At 42.5% G+C, this 22465-nt stretch overlaps 1 protein-coding gene across 1 annotated transcript in view; it reads left to right on the top strand.

Moving 5' to 3' along the window:
- Positions 1-18867, top strand: part of MEGF9 (multiple EGF like domains 9) — an 80706-nt gene extending 61839 nt beyond the window's left edge. Inside the window, exons 3-6 of the mRNA XM_048822405.2 lie at positions 2225-2364; positions 6862-7005; positions 8525-8797; positions 12437-18867. Of these exons, the coding sequence (XP_048678362.2) occupies positions 2225-2364; positions 6862-7005; positions 8525-8797; positions 12437-12891 (1012 nt within the window). The 3' untranslated portion in view covers positions 12892-18867. The remainder of the gene's footprint in view (positions 1-2224; positions 2365-6861; positions 7006-8524; positions 8798-12436) is intronic.
- The last annotated feature ends 3598 nt before the right edge of the window (positions 18868-22465 follow it).

Raw genomic sequence — 22465 nt, 5'->3', positions numbered from 1 at the left:
GATGAAGGCCATATAAGTATCTTTAAAATCTGTGTGTGTGTGTGTGTACACACTTTGTGATGATAGAACCCAGGTGTTCTGACTCCTAGCTTTGTGCTTTAACCATCACTGCAAGCTTCCTCTCTGTTCTGTCTCAGATGAGTTCTATCTTATAGATCCAGTGTATTTCAGTCAGTTTGTACAATGAAGCTAGACTAGTTCATGAGCTCTCAACCAGGGAGATGCAACCATTCTGCACTGGTAGATGGGATGAGGTCCCAGCTAGAGGGGAATGGGAGTCCCGCTATGGCATAGGGTTAGAATGACAGGTCTAGTTGCTTTCACTTTTTGGCGCTATCTGTCTAATCAGTCTTGTTTTCTACAGAGCTGTTAGCTCCATCGCACTGTAGCTCCGTGCTGCAAATGCTGCAGGAGAAATGTTCAAATTCAAATGAAAAATGGTTTCCATTTGCTTTGGGTTTAAAACATCATGAAAAAATTTCAATTAACTTTAGGTTTTGTGAAACCCTGTTTTTATTGTCCAAGCTTTTTAAATTCTGCCTCTGCCGGCTGCAGTTCCTGATATGGCGTGGAGGCTAATGAAACATATTTCTTGCTCTTTTCTGTAATCAGTCCATTAAATGTGTCTGAAATTCATATTTTGAAAGTATTTCTTTGTTTAGCCTCTTGGGCTAGATTTGTGGGTTTTCCTTCTGTGTGTGTGTGTGGCTTTGGGTATTTCCTATTTTTGCCAAGCGAACTATCAAGAGAAATACTAATGTAGGTTAATTTTTTGAAATGGTGCTGTCCAAAACCACTGTAATCTACAGCATTTAATTAAAAACAACACATAAATAGTACATCCAGCCATTCTGGGTCTCAGCCTCTGTTAGTGTTAATCGGCTTTTCATAGACGTGGTTAGTTGTCTCTTCTTCCCCTACAAGAACTGTACAGAATAATTGACGTTTGTTTAGGATGCCACAGCAAATGCTGAAATGCTGAATAAAAGGCAGGGAATTAAGAAGCATTGGAATGCATGTTATACATGGATATGTATATTTTGCCCTTCAATAGCTCCTTCCATATGGAAATCTCAAAGTGTCTTACATGCATGAATGGATTAATCCTTAGAACTCCCCTCCCCCGCACTCACATACACACAAGATAAGGCAGTATTATTGTCCCCATTTTACAGGTGGACAGATAAAGACCCACAGCTGTTCTGAAGCACCGTTGATTGGCTCTGTGATCTTTGGCAAGTCATTTCATCTCTGAAGTTTCCCATCTGTAAAATGGAGACATTTCTTATCCACGGTTGTGAAGTGCTTTGAGATTTTCAGGTGAAAGGTGCTACATAAATGCTCATTACTCCAAAGACTGTTGAGGTCCCTGGAAAGACTCCCATTGCCTTCTGTGGGCTTTGCAGCAGGCTCGGAGTGGCTGAGGTTGAAATAGAGCCCATTTCTGGTCCCCATTCCAGTTCTGGCCCCTGGTACCATGCCATCATTGCTATAGATGGATGGGCTGGGTCCAGAGGAAATGACATTGCCTGTTTCTCAAGGAGAACCTTTTAAAAAGTTATGAAATATTGGGCTAGCTGGATATGGTGGGGAAATTTTTCTTCATTTTTAGTTTCTAGCCTGGATCAGAACTTCAAACACTGAAATATCCCTAATCTCACAAAATTTCCAGTCCGGTTTTGTACACTCAAAGAGGTTTGGAGAAGCTCTGGTTAAGCATCTGATTTTAGGGGGTCACCTATCTGAACCAAACTCAAACGCCGAACTGTCATCATCTTATTTCATTTGCTGCTACATCGCAGTAGTGCCCAAAATGCATTAGGTGCTTTCCAGTCACAGAAGAAGACAGTAAGTCAGTGAGAGAGCTCTTTCAAAGGGAGGGATGAGTCATTGAGTTGCTGTGCTCAGAAATGGACCATTATCCAACAATAAAGTGTGAACTGAAAGCTAATACAGGGTCAAATTCTGTGTGCAGTTACACCCACACAATGAACTCAATGAGGTAGTACAGGTGTTTTGAACTCCGGTGATGCTCCCTTATGTTTTATATTCCAGCAGTTACATTTCTGGTGAACATTTGCTGCATGTGCATGACATTGTAAGAGGAACAGATTCCCCCTCGGGGAATGAGAGCATTGTGCCCGTGAGACTGAGAACAGAAGTTACCGAGTCGTCAAGTAGCACATGCAGATTTCTTTGTTTTTGTTTTTTTTTTCCTTTGCAGCTTTGGAAAATGCCAGTGTAAAGTTGGGGTAACCGGCTTCAAGTGTGACCAGTGCTGCGATGGCTACTTCTGGGTGAACCAAACCAGCTGTGAACCATGCCAGTGCAATAACTATTCCAACAGCTGCGATGTCTTAACAGGTACAATACTTCTGACTGCTTAGAGCCAAGTTCTCCTCTGTAACGTTGGTGGGGCTCCATTGACATCAGCGATGTTGCAGGGGTGAGTGAGTAGTGGTTTGGGCCCTTACCATCTAGGGTACATCTACACGGCAAGAAGAAACCCGCGGCACTGATTCTACAGACTCAGGCTTGCGTGGCTCGATTCTACAGTGCTAAAAATAGCTGCGTAGACATTTGGGCCCCTCCCTCGGTTTCAGAGCTCAGGGTCCAGCCCAAGCCGGAACGTCTGCACAGCTATTTTTAGCTCCATAGCCCAAGTTCTATAGACGCGGGCTCTGAGACTTGCTGCTGTGGGTTTCTGCTTCCTGTGTAGATGTACCTGTAGTCAACTGTCCCCCGATTTCTGCCATTGTATTTAGAGTTTAAAGCCAGAAGGGACCTCCAGATCATCTAATCTGACCTCCTGTGTAACACAGGCCACTAAATACCACCTAGCCATCTGCACACCAAGACCAACAACCAGAATTAGAAGAAAGTATTACAGCCCTCAGAAGACTAATCTCTCCAGTCTCATCCCTTTTATTTGTATCTTTCATTTAATTGTACTTATGCATAGGGCATAACATTATCTACTTGCACCATAAACTGTCATTTTGGATCTGATCCTCTTCCCATTGAAGTTGGTGGGGGCTTTGCCATTCACTTTGACAGCAATATCGAGCCTTTATTATTATATCTAGGGCTCCAACTAGGAATCCAGGGCCCCATTGTTCTAGACCCTATAGAAACACATAACCAAAAGATGATCCCAACCTGAAAAAGCTTACTTTTTGCTGTACCTTCTATTCGCCGAAGCATGTATTATTCAGATGTTGGCTGAATGCAGCCTGTATTGTCACAAATACCATTATGAGCACTTCAGAAACAGGGCATTCATATTTGTTTCTGTTTTTTATGGATTTGCCTCCTGTCCATTTTGTGTTGGCTTTCCTTGAACGTTGTGATCCATTTACACACGTTTTCTGTGCTGAAAAAAGTAAATTGCCTTTCTGTGTCTCTTCACACCAGAAACCCAAAGAGAAACAATATCATGTGACTTAACGACCTATCCCAGCTCAGCAACAGAGCTCCAATTTTGAAATTCAAACTTATATTGATGAGCCACAGAGTAAAATAAAACTCACCAAAATTTTGTCTAGTGAGTTAGAAATAGGCAATGCATTCAAGAAGTTTGCAGCTTGTTTGCCAACAGCCTGTGAACAGAAAGACACAGAATTAATCGAATGAATTATTTGTTTGTAATTATTTGCTCGGTTCTAGTATTTATTACTACATTGTCTGCACATTTCTAACAAAGACACAGAATCAATATCAACAGTCACAGAATTAACTCTCAGCACATAACACCATCACTGTAGAAGAACAAATTTAATGGGAAATCTAGCAGATATTAGAAATTTATTCTGTGTGGCCCTGATTCAGCAAAGCACTCACTCTTATACTTAATTTTAAGTATGTGATTAAGTCCCACTGAATTCATGGGACATAAGAACACGTTTCAAGTTAAGGTGTGCTGAAGTGCTTGGCTGAATCAGAGCCTTCATGTGTGTGTTTTAGCTCTTTGGTATGAAATTACATACCAAAAAAAGAAAAACAAAAAGCCAGCTAAGCCCTTGATCTTGTGGTCAGTCTATGGAAGCAGAAACCTTTGCCATGAGTGTCAAAGATCCGTCTTTATAGATCAGATTGTAGAATTGAAGCCTAACCGTATTAATGTTAGTTTAATCTATGGTGGAACGTAGAAAGTTCCTATTCTTTCTTTACTTGTATTTCCTTTTCATTGTTGAAGCAGAAAAACGATAGTAAATTAGATCTGATTTCTAACAAGTAATGTATGCATTTAGCTCTCGATATGAACTAGAGATTGCCCTTTGTTTGACTTTTCCAGCTCTATATAAAAGTGTGTATTCCTTGTCAATGTCAATGTTTCTATTGCATTAATACTGTGTTGTGGGCTCCCTCTCCTGGCTAACTGAAGACCTACATTGTTTTGACAAATCCCAGTTGGATAATGTAACGGAATTTCATATAAAAGATATTTTCTCACAGTATGTTGTATGGATATAGGTTCATTAGGTTTTAGTGTGTTAAAGAGAAAGTAGTTAGAGCAGGCAGACTGGAAGTCAAGAATCCCGGGTGTTATTCTTGCACATACTGCCTTGTATAAGTCACTTCACCTCTCTTGTGTCTGACTGTATTCATCTGTAAAATAAGTGTAACAACACCTATCTACCTGAGGAGCCACCGGGCTGAGTTAATGCTTGAAAGGAGCAATCAGAATGGAAACTGTTCTGAAATATTAATGCTTTCCACAGAGAAGAAAGTGATCCCTGGTCCAGAACCTTTAGGATGCTTTGTACGATTGAGTGACCTATTGGTCCATTGGCAACACAGCCAGTTGGAGTATGCAGAGGAAGATGCTTGCAACTCCTGCTGATGGGAAAGGATGTGGTCGTGAAATGGGGAGGTCTGCACAGAAAATGTATGCAGTTATTCCAGATTTAGGGCAGCATAACCAAGAGCAGAGTCTAATTCAAGTGCCGTAAAGCTGATGAGGCGAGACCACCTCTTGTAGTTGACTCTCCATGATTCATTCAACCCTTGGTCTCCATGGTGAGATTGCCAACGGAGGTTGCAATTAGGGGGTGGTGGTTTCCATCGTGTGGACATCTCTCCCACAGAGACCACCAGCTCATGTCATACAGGCCACTACACAAGAAGCAAATATTGACTGGAAGATTGAGTTATGGAACACTGCAAGCATCCTTAGTCACCAACAGCCTCCGCCATATGTGTGAATCAGCTGGTTCCAAAAAGCAATAACCAGCCAGTTATTCATTCTCCCATTAATCAAAGGATCAAATACTAGGACAAATTGTATTTGCTTGGAGACTCCCAGTCCCCAGGGTCACTGGTGCACCAGCAAAGAAAGACAGAGTAATGTAATGTACCTGGACTTGCATGGTGCTTGAACAGCCTTGATTGATGTTATAAGGAACTATATTTTGTTTAAGCTATAGTCTAAACATGAACCTGATGGGGATTTTATATGCCTGGTTGCTGTTGATACTAGCATTTTGTCCCCCCTAGAACACTGACAACTTAGCTCAGAGAGTGTTCACTCTGTAACTGCACTGCTCTGCGCCATCCTGGTTTGTGGAGAGGCTGCTTTTACCTTTCAGAGGCTTGTACTTGGGATTTAATTAAATAAGCTTCCCCTGGGTCACCTCCACCACTCAGTAAGACGCTTGTTGAAGCAGATGATTTTCCTGTTGATGGATGAGCTTTCGATAGGGACTGCATTTATATAGCTAGCAGGATTTGCTCCCTTTGTTTGCAGTAACATCAAATTGAATTTGACAAAGGGCTAGATCATGCCACAAGAGCACAGCCTCTAGTAAGAGGCAATGTGTTGCTTTGCTGTTCCAGGAGCACCCCAGAGAAGGAATTTTGTCTCAGGAACCCCGAATTCCTTCTCTGCTCCCCCACCCTTTCTCCAGGGAGTTAATAATTTGTTGCTGGCCTATACCAGCAGCAAATCCTCCCACACGGCCCTGGCTTAGCTCTGCTGGTCAGTGCTTTGGGAATGGAGCCAAACTCTAGGGGCTGCAGCCATCTGCTATAGACACAGGGAGAGTAGGTGCACAGCTCCTCTTCACCCCATACATTCAGACCCAAGATCCAGGTAACCTGCGTAGGGGGGGTTCTTACTCCTCCTCATGTCCTCGTATGATTGCAGCCTGCATCGCATGCCAATCTCCGAAACTTGAGAGCAGTGCTATTGGCATTGGGAGTGAGCCTGGTGTCGGTGAATTTTGATTGACAGAGAGGCCAAAGACAGATGCAACATAGACTTTTCACGGAATTCTTTGGTTAACTTAAACAGTGACATTACAGTAATAGAACAAGTGTACAGCAGAAATCAAGAGAGCTGTCCTCGACATCCCCAGGGTGATCCTTACAGGGCCTTAACCCATCATTCGGACTGTTACAGCTATTTCAAAGGCACCAAAAATCACTGGGGCTACTCTTGTGAGTGAGGCTTGGCAGGCTGACGCCCTTACTCACCACGACTGAGACAGGCTAGGATATTTCTCCTGGAGGATGGTTTGATTTTAATTGCATGAATTTATTAGTATATGTAGACCTACATTTTACAAAAGTTTTGAGTGATTTTGGGTGCTTGTTTTTGACTGCCTAACTGGGGGGCGAGGTGGTCAGAAAGTATTGAGGTGCCCCAAATCAGATTTTCTGAATGTGTCTTAGGACTAGCGCCTAACAAAAGGGGCATCCAAAATCACTAGTTACTTGTGAACATTTAGGCTGTGCAATAAAGATCTCTGCGTGTGTGTGTGTGTGTGTCTCTCTCTCTCTCTAGATATTTAAAAATATCCTTGATAAAATGTTCTGCTGTTTCTAAATGAATCGTCTGTTGTTTTTGTTGATTTCTCTTAGGCACCTGTTTCAACTGCCAAGGAAATACAGAAGGAAGCCACTGTGAAAAATGTAAGGTGGGCTTCTTTAGAAGCATCTTCCCAAGCCACGAATGTAACCGCTGCCCGTGTTCAACAGTGGCATCTACCGGCAGTTGCCACATAAGTAAGGCTCTTTTTGTATGCTAGTGAAAGCAACTTCTTTCAATATATTTCATAGCTAAACCTTACTCTGGGCTGATTATCCTCATGTGCCAGTTTGTAAGCTTTGCCTTTGAATCCCTCTTTCGTGGGACCTGGAGTGTACGATTGGAAGTGACACGTGACATTTAGGAGCGCAGTATTTACTGACCGTATTCTTGGAGTATTTAGGGTGCTTCTTGTGAGAGCAACAGTGTATCAGAAACCATTGCAAAAATCTCCCTTGCTGCAGGCATTTGCTGTTACTTGTTACCGTGGTTACCCTCGTGGTTCCCGCTGCTCGTTTTCATTGTCTTTATTGTTTTGCAGACAAAAAGACCTAGGTATGGTGGAGAGCTAGTCTGTTTTATCAGCAGTGATTGAAATTCACCCTTCTGCAGAAAGTTAGCAACAGGCCTGTGCAACCCTTAATTCCCACTTAAGTGGAACTGAAGCAGTGCATAGGCAACACGCTGGCCCTTTGCACAGGGGTAAATTTCACCCAGTGTACACAGAAAATAGCCCTGCCCCAAATAATCTGGGCTCTTTGCTTGGCTGCAGGGCATGTGAAGATGTCCGTGTCTTACAGTTTTTGCAGTGTTGCTTTGAGCTCTTGTCATCTCATTACTAGAGAGATAGCAAAGGGGGGATGGGATGAAATTAATTGGGGGGGAAATTTAAGCTGCCGTCCCTGGCTGTGTAAGAGACTTCCCAGAGAAGAGAGACGGAAGCCCCGTTGCTTGGGATTTTCAAATTAATTTGCACAAAACATGCCATTGGGATCAGTCCTGCACTAATGGGGAGATGGCCTAGAGTAGGTTTTCCCAAACTTAGTAGGTGGTTGGTCGCTTATTTGAAGACTGAATTTTTGTGACGCCCTTACATTTGCTATAAAAGCAAGAATAAGGAAATGTATTAATGATAACAAAGCTAGGCCTATGTCATTTGTGTGCTCTTTCAAGAGGTTGGTGGTGAATATTTGAGTTCTAAGGCAAATGGTGTGAGGGGGAGTAACCTTAGCTTTAGGTTGTAATAAAATTTTCTACGCACTGTGATTCCTTCCCCCCCCACCCCTACTTCCCCAGGTCGAGATGATCTAAAAAGTTCTTGTCCATCCATAACTTCCACGATGCAGTCCCAGTCGGCCAGATGCTCCCTGCAATCCATCACTCAAGACAGATGTGTCCCGAAGTAGTAGTAATCTCAGATTGGCTGGAAATATGCTAACTATGCTCTGTGACTGGGCACCAAGATCTAGAAACCTAAACATGTTTTTTTATTTTTATGGGGCAGCATAGATATACAGGGCTTAACAGAGAAGTCTCTGCTGCAAAGCGCTTACATTTTAAAGGCTTTAGCGTTCATCTTTTACACAAGCAATCTCCCATTGACTTTAGAACCTGAGCGCAGATCAGTGTGATGCAGAGCAAACATGCAACTGGTACAAGGAACATTCTTTCATGGGGATCGTTCAGTGATATTTGTATGGGCTCTCTTTTTTTCAGAACCTGGTCAACACATCCCAACGTGTGACAGATGCAAAGCCGGATACACTGGCCTGAACTGCGACCAGTGTGACAATGGCTATTACAATTCCGACAGCATCTGCATTAGATGTAAATGTAACGGGAATGTAGACCCAGACCAGTCACCCAAGGTATGCAAGCCAGACACAGGGGAATGCATTGGCTGCCTCTACAACACGGCCGGGTTCCATTGCGAGGAGTGTCAGGAAGGTTATGTCAGAGACCCGGAGGGAGCCAATTGCACCAAGAAAGGTAAACCCTTCTCCTCGAATCGGTGTCCATGTTTCCTAACCAGATCAGACACACGCAAGCTGCCTGGGGTGTGGAAGGAATATTGGGTATATTTATTCCTGGAGGGATTTGCTGTTGAAGATGAAGCAGCTTTAGTGTCTTCCAAGGTGGACATGGGAACTCATTCCTTTAAAAGGGCCAGTCCAAAGGGGAAGCTGGAAGAAAGTTTTCCCCGTAGCCATTATAATGTTTTCTCAAGCTTCGTTTTCAGTTACCGAGAGCCTGTCTGAACATTGCCTACGTTGAAAGGAGCAGTGGCAATGTTTCTGATGCATGGCAAATCTTTGGCATTCTGGAAATGGCTCTTGACAGACAGTTCTCTCTACAGCTTGAGACAGTAGGCTGTGGGAGGGCAGAATCTTCTAGGTTTCGGCACAGAAAATTATTTAATAAAGTTCCTTTCCTGCAGTGAACTTTTGTGTGTTTTCTCATGCGTGTTTGTGCACATGCCTGTATAAAAAGAGACACTAATATATTCATCTTATGTTATACAGAAGGTCAGACTAGATAATCTAATGATCCTTCTGACTCTAAAGTCCATGAATTGAAGATACGCCTAGGTTTTCGGTAATTCATCTGTTCCCCAAAACTGTGGCAGGCAATATCATGAAATAAACCAAAACAAAAGATTATGTATAATTCGGTTTGTATTCTGATTTCTGGAGCTGGATGCAAACTCTTAACCCCCCGGTGAGTTGCGTTATTTGACTACATTCAGTAGCACTTCTCACATCAGTAAGGATTTACAGGATTGGCACTTTATAAAGGCTTTTTATCATAACATGTAGTGCTTTAAAGTGCTGTGCAGGCCTTAATCAACCGCTCAGAACAACTCTGTGAAGTATTATCACCTCCGCTCTGTAGCTGGGAAACTAAGGCACAGAGTGGTTAGCAACTTGACCAAAGCCACACAACAAATCCAGTGGCAAAGCAGAGATGTGAACTCACTATTGCCTGATTCTGAGGCCTCTTATCAGTCCTCATCCTCATTGCATCTACTCTCAGGTGCGCGATGGCAATGAAGAAGCTACCTTATAACTGTATAGCCCTGAATAAAATGGTAGAAAGTTCTTCTCCCATAGTTCTTCTCCCAGTGGTTGTCAGTAAGTTACTCCACGAGATAGACTGCAGGCTGCATGCATGTGTGGTTGTACATAGGAAGGAGAGCGCAGAATTCCAGAACCTATCAGGACCAAATTCATCCCTGCCATTCCAAGAGATTTAGTTCAAAGGCATTACAGTAGGGAGCTGATGTGACCTTCATTCTCTTACTGATCCCTGAACGGACACACTGCAAGATTTTCTGTGAGCGGAAGAGGGATGATTAGTAAACAAGTTTAATATTCATGTGCTGTAATTTTATGTATGGCTGTCTCTGCAGGGTTGCAGATAGAAATTTCACACTGGTCCATCCGTTGTAATGCATTGGTTTTGTGTTGAAGGGACTGAGTGACCTTGTTCCATAGTAACACACATGCCTTTGCCTTTGAATGACCCTTTCCAGCCTGCACCTCTCCTGCCACTTTAATGACATGGTGAGATAGCTGATTACTGACTTGGGAAAATACTGCCCTCCCATCTCACAGGCAGCTGAGGCAGCTCTCATGTTTCCTTGGCACCTGTTTTCCTTTCCATGTTAATATTTAAAAGATCTGCATTTTTGTTCCCTGTTTGCTGAACGTTGCTCGACCATGAGCGGAGATGCTGGAGGCACTGCGTTCTAGCAGATTTTAGGACCAAGATTTTCAGAAGTGACTAGTGAATTTGGAGGCTTCCAAATTTTGGGCAGCCCAACTTGAGGCAACTAAAAGGGGTCTAATTTTCAGGGGGTGGATGCTCAGTAGGCCCTTTTAAGGGGTCCCAGTTGGATACTGAGAAAACTGGAGCACTAAAAATAATTAGCCACTCACAAAATCTGATCCTTTATATTTGCTTAGTCACAAGAGCAGGCTAAGGCAGGATCCTTGAAGCACCCGGGATTTGGGCCATGATCTTTTGAGCTCCTTTAATTTGGATCCATGAAGTACTGGGCTCAGGGATCAGCCACGAGTGGTGTGAACACAGCAGCTGATATCACAGATCTGTCTGCTCAAGTACTGCAGCAAACTTTTGTGGATGACGGCTCCATTTCACCATAATTCATCTCACAGAGCTATACTAGCTTCCTCCTCCTCTTGATTTTATATAATTAAATGTTGCTGGAATATTCTAGTGGAAATGGCACTGACTGCTATAGGGAAGGCTGAATAAGTGTTTTCATTGTAACCCTCCCTGTTTTCAGTTGCTTGGGGTCATAGGCTCCAATCCTGCATAGCTGAAGTCACTGGGAATTTTACCACTCGCTTCAATGGGAGCAGGATAGGGCCCTGAGAACTTATAAATCCAACAGCGTGCATTTTCCAAACAGCATGCACATTCATAACAATGCCATCAACACCACAGTCTAATTAAACCACTAGTGAGACAAAGCTAAGGTTGAGTGATGGTAGAAATTGGTCTGGGTGAGAGCCAATGGTCATTTATTATATGATGGAGAGGAGCTGGGTGGATACCTTCACTGTGCATGTCTAGTGTGTCTAATGGCTAGCATATATTTTAATGTGTATATGATAAGGAAGCTTAAAGCTAGTCAGTTAGGTTGTGTCAACAACGTTTTAACCTTAACTGTCTTCTAACTAGACTGTTTTGTGTGGGAACCTTATTGGAGGTTGACCTTTAGTAACTTGTAATAACTTTTTATTAAGGACTTTATTCAGTGGCTCAATACTGCAGTGATTGGTGGTATAAAAATACCTAAGATAGACAGGACCAAATTCTCTTCTTAGTTACGCTCAAGCAATCACATTAAAATGGATGGAGTGGGATGGATGTAGCTGAGAGCAGGACTTGCTCCATGGAGCAGAAACATTCTAAATCCTCTGTCTAGTTGTAACATGTTCTGGTTAGGGATCTTTCCACCTCTACATCCATCCCTGGGCTCTCCTATTGCTGGCGCTTAGGGGCTGATCATCCCCAACTCCTATTGCCTGTATCAAATTAGCCTTTCAAAGGTGATTCTCCTCCACACTAGTATCCAATCCGAGACTAGATTCTCCCCCTACTACTAAAAGGTCTCTTCAGAAAACCTTTTGTATGGGTGAAGTCCTGGCTCCTCTGCCTTTGTGGAGCCAACATTTCACCCAGTGAGTTGCACTTGCATTCATCATGAGTGATCGAGGTCTGGTGGGCCAGATTTTCAAGAGCAGAGCACCCACAATCCGGGCCAGATTTTCTAAAGAGCGCAGCTCTTATTTGGGCACCTAAACAAGGAGGAGGTTTTCAAAAGTACTCAGCACCCAGCAGCTCCCATTGTGATGCTTATGACCAGAGTTTCAAAAGAACTCAGACCTCAATGCGCTGAGCTGTCTTGAATATCTGGCCAAATACTTTGATGTGTAAATGGGACCTGAACAATTCTGACCTTAAAATTTTAGTTTGTTGCACTCATACTAACAGTGATGAAAAGGCAGAGCCATTTATTTCCTGTTCTCCAATCATGGCTCACCATGTATTTTATTGTTCGTATATGTATTTATTTATGTATCTTTTTTGTATTTGTAGAAGTCATTCCTGGTCCTGAACCTAGAGGGTTTATAACTGCTGCTCCCAACACCAGCAGGTCAACATCATTTTCAGCTACTGTAATAAACAGTACGTTAGCGCCAACAACTGTGCAGACTATATTTCCTATCAACTCCTCTGACAATAGTACCTCCTCATTAGCAGACGTCTCCTGGACTCAGTTTAACATAATTATTTTGACAGTTATCATCATTGTTGTGGTCCTGTTGATGGGATTTGTGGGTGCTGTCTACATGTACCGTGAATATCAAAACAGAAAACTTAATGCTCCTTTTTGGACCATTGAGCTCAAGGAGGACAACATTAGTTTTAGCAGCTACCATGACAGCATACCCAACGCTGATGTTTCAGGCTTACTGGAGGATGACGGAAATGAAGTGGCACCAAATGGACAGCTGACGCTGACAACTCCCATGCATAACTATAAAGCTTAAAACAAGAGTCATTCCAGCTATTCCAAAGTCGGCTTAAAAATATTACAGTCCTCGTTGAAGGGGTATCTAAATCTGTACCAAGGCTCCAAGCAAAGGAATTTTCTACCCACGTACTCTTTTACGTCAGGCATGGTGTAGCTTGCTGTTGAGCAGGAAAGGAGTGTAGTGCATATGAATTTCAGGTAAAATTATGACATGCATTCAATGTATTGTTTTCCATGACGATCCATGGAATTCATTGCTAAGGACTTTCCATGAAATTATGCTGACCTTTAAAGTATATTTTTATATGAAAAGATGGGGGGTGGGTAGTAACCAATGCCCCCGATTAATCAAAAGCTACTTTGACTTCCAACCAAGCTAAGGCCTACACCAGTAGCCTATATTTTGAAAAGCAGCCTGTTTAATTAACAGCAGGCTTTCAGAAAATAGACTTTTGTAAAGACTTCATTTTATTTCCTGGTATGAATTTGTGTTTTTATATATAAAAAGGGAAATCATGTTCATTTCACTGTACTGCTAAGAGACTTCTAAATGTGTAAATGTTACACACATACTAAAGTCACCATGTTCAGTTTTCCAGCAATTTGGGGAGCAGAAACAATCAATCATGAAAATTTCGGGGGGTGGGCAATCACTCTTTTCCCCTTCTGAGTTCTCTCATACAAAGTGACGATACTATTAAAACACGGAAATCCATTTTCAGTAGAAGGAGTTAATGAACTTGTATACATGCTGTACAAGGGAAGACGACAAGACATCTCAGGGTCACGTGTACAAATAGCAGCTTGGCTTAATATCCTACCCTGACAGAAATGGTGTGTTCTGTACATAGAATGTAATATGTCTTCTCTCCATTGTATTTATAATTATTTGTAAAAAAAAAAAAAAAAAAAGTCGTGAGTCCTATTTTATCATCTAGATTTTATCTGTACAGCGGTTAGTGGCATTGTAAAAAATATGGGGATTGTTTTAAAATAGTGTAAATCAGATGGTGATGTTGCTGGAGCTGGGACTCTGGCAGACACCCATCATTTAAAGTTCTTCTTCTGATATCACTGAAATTTTTTTAAAGTTGTGTGTTTCCTCCTCGTTATCTGTAACAGTTCAAACTCCCCCACTCATTTAAAGGTATGGACGCTAGTATCATGAAGAGAGACTAGTCAATTTCCAGAAATGAGGTGTAACCTTTGGTAATTTGCTGTGAAATGCCCACAGAAAATGCAAACATGCTGTTACAAATGCATAATTATTTATGGCTTGATCCTGAAAACCATGACGAACATGCACTGCTGTTATTCACATGCATCATTCCTTTGAAGTCCACGAGACTGCTCTTGTGAATAAAGACTGCTGGGTGTGAGCAAGGCTTGTCAGAGGCGCTGAGCTTTGCCCTGCCCCGGTTGAAGATAATGGCAACACTCCCCTTGACTTCAATGGAACCAGGACGTCACCTAAGAGTTGACCAGATCTGGTTCTTTATTGCAAACTTTGAGTTAAAAAAAATTATATAGACTCTGTCAAGCAATTTATGCCTAGAAGTTCTTATAGCTTTAAGCTGCTGTTTGCTGGGGAGAGTCAGGAGGCTCAGTTGCCAAGAAACACACAAAGGTCCATTGGTTAGGCAAAGTCGTACTGTTCTGGTGCAGAGACAGACTAGCTGTTAGCAGAGGGAGCAGTTAACAGCTGACAGTCCTTTTCTGGCTCAGCAGACTGGAGATAGCCACAGGTTGCCTTCTTGTTCCCCCAGGTGACTTTAAGATGTAGGCCTGAATACAGGCTCCTATGCATAGGTGTAACATGGATGATGAACATACATCCATGCACCACTGAGGAAGAATGCTGACAATAACAGCCTGTGGACAGCTGGTTAGAACCCCTAACAGCACGCCATGACCCCTGCATAGACCCTCTCTCCTGTCCTGTTAACCGCTGGCAGCAGGCGATGGGGGGAGGTGTAAGGGGCACTGGATAGTTTGCTCCTTTCAGTGACCCCGACGCATTCCATCTGTATCTGTGCAGTGTAAAAATAATGCCATGGGGCACCTCAGCTCCACCCTACCTTTTTTCAGTGTGCCTCACGCACCAGCTTGGCACGTGGTCCTTTTCAAGAGCCACATCCAATCTCTCTCCCTTATTCTTTTCACTGTACTCACAGGCTGTCTTTAGGCCCAATCCAACTCTCCTTAAAGACAATGGAAAGCCTCCCATTCACTTTAATGGAGTTTGAATGGGATCATTTGTTTGATTTTTTTCTGAGCTTGGCAAACTATTACTGTCCTATGAAAATCAATACAATTAATGTTTAACAGAGTCACAAATCAAACCCTTTTCCTAACCTGCCCCCCACGAATACAGCCGTGGTGCATGGGTGGTGGTGTTTTGCAAATGTTTAAAAACAATGCTGCTGATAAACAAGGTAGTTAACCATGTTGAGCTATCGCTGGCTCATGCATCATCAGAAAGAGAGTGGAAAAGGAGAATACTATTTATTTATTTATTTATTTATTTTATTCTGTTTGTATTCCACTGGTGCCTAAGGACCTCAGTCAGGGTTGGGGATGCATTGTGCTAGGTACTGTAGGTACACACAGTAAGTTACAATCCCTGCCCCCAAAAGATATTACAGTCTAATTTAAGATGTGGCACACGTGAACGTAACAAAGGGAATTTGAGGTGGAGGGCAAGGAAAATAGTGATAGGAGGGTGTGATAGACCATGTATATAAGCCAGATCCAAAGACCGCTGAAGCCAATGGAAAGTCTCCCATTCCCTGCTGTGGGCTTGGGACAGGTCCTAAGTTTATAAGAAGTTGGATTCAAGTCATTCAGAGATGTTTTAAGTGATAAAATAGAAGGGAAAAAGGACAAAGGAAAATCATAGATTGCACACGAAGCTTTTGAAGAGCGGATTAATGACAATGGAGAGAAATGACTAAAGACGGTATGTAATTACTTGGCAGTGTCCTTTGTAATATCTACTTGCCTGATCTTTACACCGTGAAAAAAGTAACTTTTCATAGGAGATTTTAATGACCCCCCATTTTAGATTCTGGAAATAGTTCATAGAGCAATAATGCTGACAGGCAAAGAAAGAGTGAGCACTAGGGTGTGTCAGAAGTCTTTTGGGGGAGCTTGAGGAGAGTTTGCAAAGAAGAGAAGAACTGCTACCAAATGTTCCTTCCTGAAACCTTGGAAAGCCTGCAGGCTAGTTTATAACAGGGATGGGACACTTCTCATTCGGATTTCAGATCCTGGTTTTTGGTTCTCTCCCATTATAGAGAGTGGCCAGCTGCAGAGTTTGCTTCTGAGTTCAGACACTGACCCCCTCCTACCCCACCGTTAAAAATGGTGGTATCTGGATCTGGGGTTTTGGTTCTGGCCCTTTTCTGCCTTATAAGCAAAACAAGATAAATGAATATGAAGGCACTATCTCCGAGCCCATGTTTGATGGAGTGAGGAGGTCAGTTCATCTTACGCTTTGTAATGGTGGGAGGGCAATAGTATTTGGGATACGTTGCTGATGGCAAATTATCTCTCAAATTTTGAGAAAACATCTCATAGACATCCTGGGAGTCTGATCCAAAGCCTCTGGAAGTCAATTGAGTCTTTCCTTTGGACCCTACTTGCATAAAACTTTTCAAAACTGGACTGACCTTACTGGGACTGTGGGAGGGATACTCTGTTATATAGCAGGCTTTGATTTGGAACTAACCTCAGCCTAGCAGAGACTGGAAACCTCACAGAGGTGAGGCACTCGGGAGGATGCCTATAGGAGGGTGACATGACTCAGCAGAAGAAACAAAAATAGTTGCAGTCAGTCACGTCCTTTTGCTGAGATGGATAACCAGATAAGAAATCAAAACACAATTAAAGAAAGAGTAAAGAGGAACTCCCCTCCTTGAGGTTCAGCCTAGTTCTGTGATCGCTGGGCATGGAGCTTGCTTGTATCCCCTCTGTTAACCACATACCTGAGCATCTTTACAAAGGGAGGACGAAAATGAGCTAGTTGTATCTCTTGAGCAGCTGAGAGTGCACCCTGACATAGCGCCTGGCCTGAAATGTTCACTGGCAACTGCCTCAGCCTACCAAAGTCCTCTGAGCATTTCATGCATTTTATGACTTGCCACACAGCTTCCTGTGATGCAGAGTCTGTGCCATAGCAGCTTGGAACTTGCACAGATAAGTAGGAAGAGGACGGCGCCGGTGCAGTAGAGCCAGTGGAGAGGCGAATCATCAAGTTAGGGGTGGGGCATCTAGGGTCCTGGACACAGATAGCTGAAGTATCAGAATTGATACCGTGATGGCATTTACAGGCCTCACACTGAACCAGGGCAGGCAAGAGAGAAATACTGGACTTGGGAGGCCCCACCCCTCAACAGGCACAAGGCATGTTCCCAGTGGAGGAAGAGTTTAAAAGGAGACAGGTAGGCCAGGAAGGCATGAGCTGCATGTAGTAACCAGGAAGTGAGGCTGATGTTGTGCCAGGAGTGGTAACATCTTTGTGAAGGCTGCTCTAGCAGTAGGGACTTGGAGAGCCCCCTACTTGATCTTTGGGAGTTGAAAGCCCTAAGAGACTGAGTAGAGTCTACTAAACCAGTGACCATGCCCCAAAGTGAGGAGCTTAAGACTAGTAGGAAATTACTTGGGGGAAATGTAATTTGGGGTAGCTCAGTAACTTGGCAGGACAGTTTGATAAACTCCAAGGGCCCTGGTTTGGGACCTGCAGGATTGAGTGAGCCTTGGTCCCTCTGCCTTTGTCCCCTGGCTCCTTTGTAATGACTGAATGGTGACAGAGCAGTTAGAGCATGAGGAGGTGACTGAGGCTGCAGCTCGGACCCCTCTGGGATGACTAGACTAGCAGAAACCGTAAGGCCATGAGCTGACCACGAGGCCAGCTGGTCATCAGACCTTCCTCGTACAGATACCCGCACTGTTGGGGGTTACCACTGTTCCACCTGCTAGCAGCTAACTGAATAGTATGCAGTCCTGCAGGACAACATCATTCATTTTGGGTGAGACAGTGGGTGGTATGATGCACTAGCTATGTGTGCATGGTGCAGATGGAGTAATAGGGGGACATGGTAGTCCAGAGAAAAATGACAGTGAAAGATCAATGGCTGCTGTTCCTAATGGTAACGATCTTATGCCCATACCCTGAGACGTGAGCGCCATTACGGCACATGTTCCCGCTGGTCTGGATGAGGCAACTGAAATTCCATAGTCAAGTACCTGAGAACAAAAAGACTCCTCTAATGGTGTGGGTGAAGGGTAAAAACAGTAATTTTATAATATGCATAGGGCCACCCTGACAGGATCACAAGGTAGGATGCTATTCTGTGAGCACAGGATGTGGCAGACATAAAAATATAATGGGGCTAATGTGAATTTAAGGTCTTAAATCTCATGAACCATCATAGCTAGAAATAACTGCATGAAGTTTTAGGCCTGGGGAATTATCTTGAAGTGTCCTATATTGAAATAGTCACTCCCTTGGTCCAGGCAAAATAAACTTAGACCCTCAGAGGTAATTTATGAGGCAGGATGGAGCGTCTTTACCATTGTAATGGCATTCTGGGGCAGTTGACCTCTGATATAAAGTATCTCTATTCCAAATATTAAATGCAACATACGTGATATGTGGCAGACAATCGGTATAGTCTCTTCTAAAATGAGGACCTAAGACTGAAGCCTAAACAAAATTTCTCTTTAAAGTGAAGTTTTAAAATTAGCTTCCAAGAAACTCTGCTATTTATGTCTCCAATTAAAATAAAACGTGGGCCTAAAACATTAAAATTACATTCGCTCCCAACTAAAATACAGGAGTCTTGCAACACATCCAAATAAGGTGTCTCCTAAGCATATACTAAGCTTACAAATGTATTTCTAAAAAAGCTGTGTATGATTTGAATATGTCAGAATTTATACAGAAGAATGTTATTTAAAATGAATAAAAATGTATATAATTTGTATCTAAGCCACCTGGGAGTTTGCTTTTCTTTTGTTTTTAAATATAGTTTAAGGGCTGCTTCCAAGCCCCATGTGAAGTCAATGGGGAGTCTTTCCATTGACCTCAGTTACAGTTGGATTGTGTCCTAAGGGCTTGAATGTGACCTCGTACCAATAATTCCATTCATGACAATGAAGTTATTCCTGCTCTATATAAGTGAGATCAAAGTTATGCCTGATGTGTTTTTTAACACCATTTACCAACACAATTCATATCCTGCCATATTATGTTTTGTTTTTTTAAAAAAAAGCCCTATGAAATGATTATTTATTTTTATTTATATTCTTGTTAACACATACCAATTTTTCAGCTCAGTAGCTTGTTAGTCAATGAGTCTCTACTCATTGTAGGGGTGTAATACTGATACAGATTTATTTTTGGCATAAAAGTATGCAACCATGTAAAAATGAAATTAGAGAAGACCATAGTATCATGGGTGTTATCCACATCTACATTGGGATCTTCAAAGGAACTCTGTGTGGACCAGGTGTCTCTGAAATCTGCAACTGAGGAGTTGATGAGTTAGAAAGGTTGTTTATACCCACAAAAAAAGATTTTTATATCTTTGCTTCTGGAACCTTTACAGTTCTTTCTCATTTGTCATTGTTAGGAAGTTAACTCCCACTCACAATGGAGAGGTAAATACCAAATGGCAAGACTGCTATTGCCACTGAATGTTGTTTGTGATGCTCTTTGTCCCTGATTCAGCAAAGCACTTAAGTAATTGGGATAAATTAATGGGAATTAAGAATGTGTGCATGTGTTAAGTGCTTTACTGAATTGGGGTTTTAAAAATGAAGGGCTTGAGTTTCTTATTCTCTACACTTTTATTGGTTTAATTTACTCCTGATTACACCAGTGAAAGGGCTTGATGTTGTAAATCAATGGGAATTTTGCTCTTGACTTGAATGGGAACAGGATCAGGCTATTAGTGAGAGGATCAGGCTCATTATGGAGTGACTTGAGAACATTGCAGCAAATCCTGTTCCTCTGAGGAAAACCCAGGTAAAGAGGCTAAGCATGAACGCAATTATTCTGCCACTGATATTACAACCCTTGGGCTCTAGTGAGGTGTACACCTGTTGCACTTTTCCTTCTGAGACTTTGGCCTGCGGATGCACATAATCACATATGCAGTGACGAGGTCTCCGTTACTCCCCTTCATTTTGTACTTCATTTCTGAAATGGCAAAGAGCTCAGCCAGAGTAGGATGGATGATAGGCTTCTCCCATACAACTTGTTGGTATGAGGATTTACTATAATCTCCTAAAACATACAGCTAATTAAGATAAGGTAAGCAATGTTAATCTGATTAGCAGAAGGTAAGTCGTTAACTGCTTCAAAACAATACATATTCTTCCTTCACAACTTTTATGGTGCTGCTGCGGATTTTGTAAAATAGACATTGCAGTAACCCCATGGAAATTGCCCATAACTCCAGTTAATGGTCCATTTGATTGTTTTGATCTTTTTGTTTGATCAGAAAGAGTTATCCCTTTGCAAGCCAAATGTACATTTACCTTCTCAAAGGCGGGCCAGCTGATTTCATTTGAACAGTGATGGTTCATCAGGATGACTACACAGCATGTGTCTGCAGAAACATATGGGTGTCTCTTGCAGGACATACGCTGCACTGGCCTATGTCACTTAAAAGGTAATTGCGTTGCCTAGAGATTTGTTGTTGATTGTCATTGATTTAATGCCATATGCCATTCATTCATTCATATATATATATATATATATATATATATATATATAAGCAGTTAACGACTTGCCTTCTGCTAATCAGATTAACATTGTTTAGCCTTATCTTAATTAGTCAATAATTAGCTAATTATTGATCAATGAAGAACTATCGTATATATAGACAGGTTTCAGAGTAGCAGCTGTGTTAGTCTGTATCTGCAAAAAGAAAAGGAGGACTTGTGGCACCTTAGAGACTAACAAATTTATTGGAGCATAAGCTTTTGTGAGCTACAGCTCACTTCATCGGATGCATTCAGTGGAAAATACAGTGTGGAGATTTATATACACAGAGAACATGAAACAATGGGTGTTACCATATACACTGTAACTAGAGTGATCAGGTAAGGTGAGCTATTACCAGCAGGAGAGCGGGGGGGGGGGCCTGGGGAGAATACTTTTGTAGTGATAATCAAGGTGGGCCATTTCCAGCAGTTGACAAGAACGTATGAGGAAATAGTTTTACTTTGTGTAATGACCCAACCACTCCCAGTCTTTATTCAAGCCTAAGTTAAATGCATCCAGTTTGCAAATTAATTCCAATTCAGCAGTCTCTCATTGGAGTCTGTTTTTGAAGTTTTTTTGTTGAAGAATTGCCACTTTTAGGTCTGTAATCGAGTGACCAAAGAGACTGAAGTGTTCTCCAGTTGGTTTTTGAATGTTATAATTCTTGATGTCTGATTTGTGTCCATTTATTCTTTTTCGTAGAGACTGTCCAGTTTGGCCAATGTACATGGCAGAAGGGCATTGCTGGCACATGATGGCATATATCACATTGGTAGATGTGCAGGTGAACGAGCCTCTGATAGTGTGGCTGATGTGATTAGGCCCTATGATGGTGTTCCCTTAATAGATATGTGGACACAGTTGGCAACCGGCTTTGTTGCAAGGATAGGTTCCTGGGTTAGAGGTTCTGTTGTGTGGTGTGTGGTTGCTGGTGAGTATTTGCTTCAGGTTGCGGGTCTGTCTGTAGGCAAGGACTGGCCTGTCTCCCAAGATCTGTGAGAGTGATGGGTCGTCCTTCAGGATAGGTTGTAGATCCTTGATGATGTGTTGGAGAGGTTTTAGTTGGAGGCTGAAAGTGATGGCTAGTGGCATTCTGTTATTTTCTTTGTTGGGCCTTTCCTGTAGTAGGTAACTTCTGGGTACTTTTCTGGCTCGGTCAATCTGTTTCTTCACTTCAGCAGGTGGGTACTGTAGTTGTAAGAATGCTTGATAGAGATCTTATAGGTGTTTGCCTCTGTCTGAGGGGTTGGAGCAAATGCGGTTGTATCGTAGAGCTTGGCTGTAGACAATGGATCGTGTGGTGTGGTCTGGATGAAAGCTGGAGGCATGTAGGTAGGCATAGTGGTCAGTAGGTTTCCGGTATAGGATGGTGTTTTATGTGACCATTGCTTATTAGCACCGTAGTGTCCAGGAAGTGGATCTCTTGTGTGGACTGGTTCAGGCTGAGGCTGATGGTGGGATGGAAATTGTTGAACTCATGGTGGAATTCCTCAAGGGCTTCTTTTCCATGGGTCCAGATGATGAAGATATCATCAATGTAGCACAAGTAGAGTAGGGGCATTAGGGGATGAGAGCTGAGGAAGCGTTGTTCTAAGTCAGCCATAAAAATGTTGGCATACTGTGGGGTCATGTGGGTACCCATAGCAGTGCCGCTGATTTGAGGGTATACATTGTCCCCAAATGTGAAATAGTTATGGGTGAGGACAAAGTCACAAAGTTCAGCCACCAGGTTTGCCGTGACATTATCGGGGATACTATTCCTGACAGCTTGTGTGTGGAAAGTTGGTGTAGAGGGCTATTAAATCCATAGTGGCTA

Source organism: Caretta caretta, chromosome 16 (genome assembly GCF_965140235.1).
Source record: "Caretta caretta isolate rCarCar2 chromosome 16, rCarCar1.hap1, whole genome shotgun sequence".
NCBI classification, from domain to species: domain Eukaryota; kingdom Metazoa; phylum Chordata; order Testudines; family Cheloniidae; genus Caretta; species Caretta caretta.
This window is presented reverse-complemented; position numbering and strand designations above follow the sequence as displayed.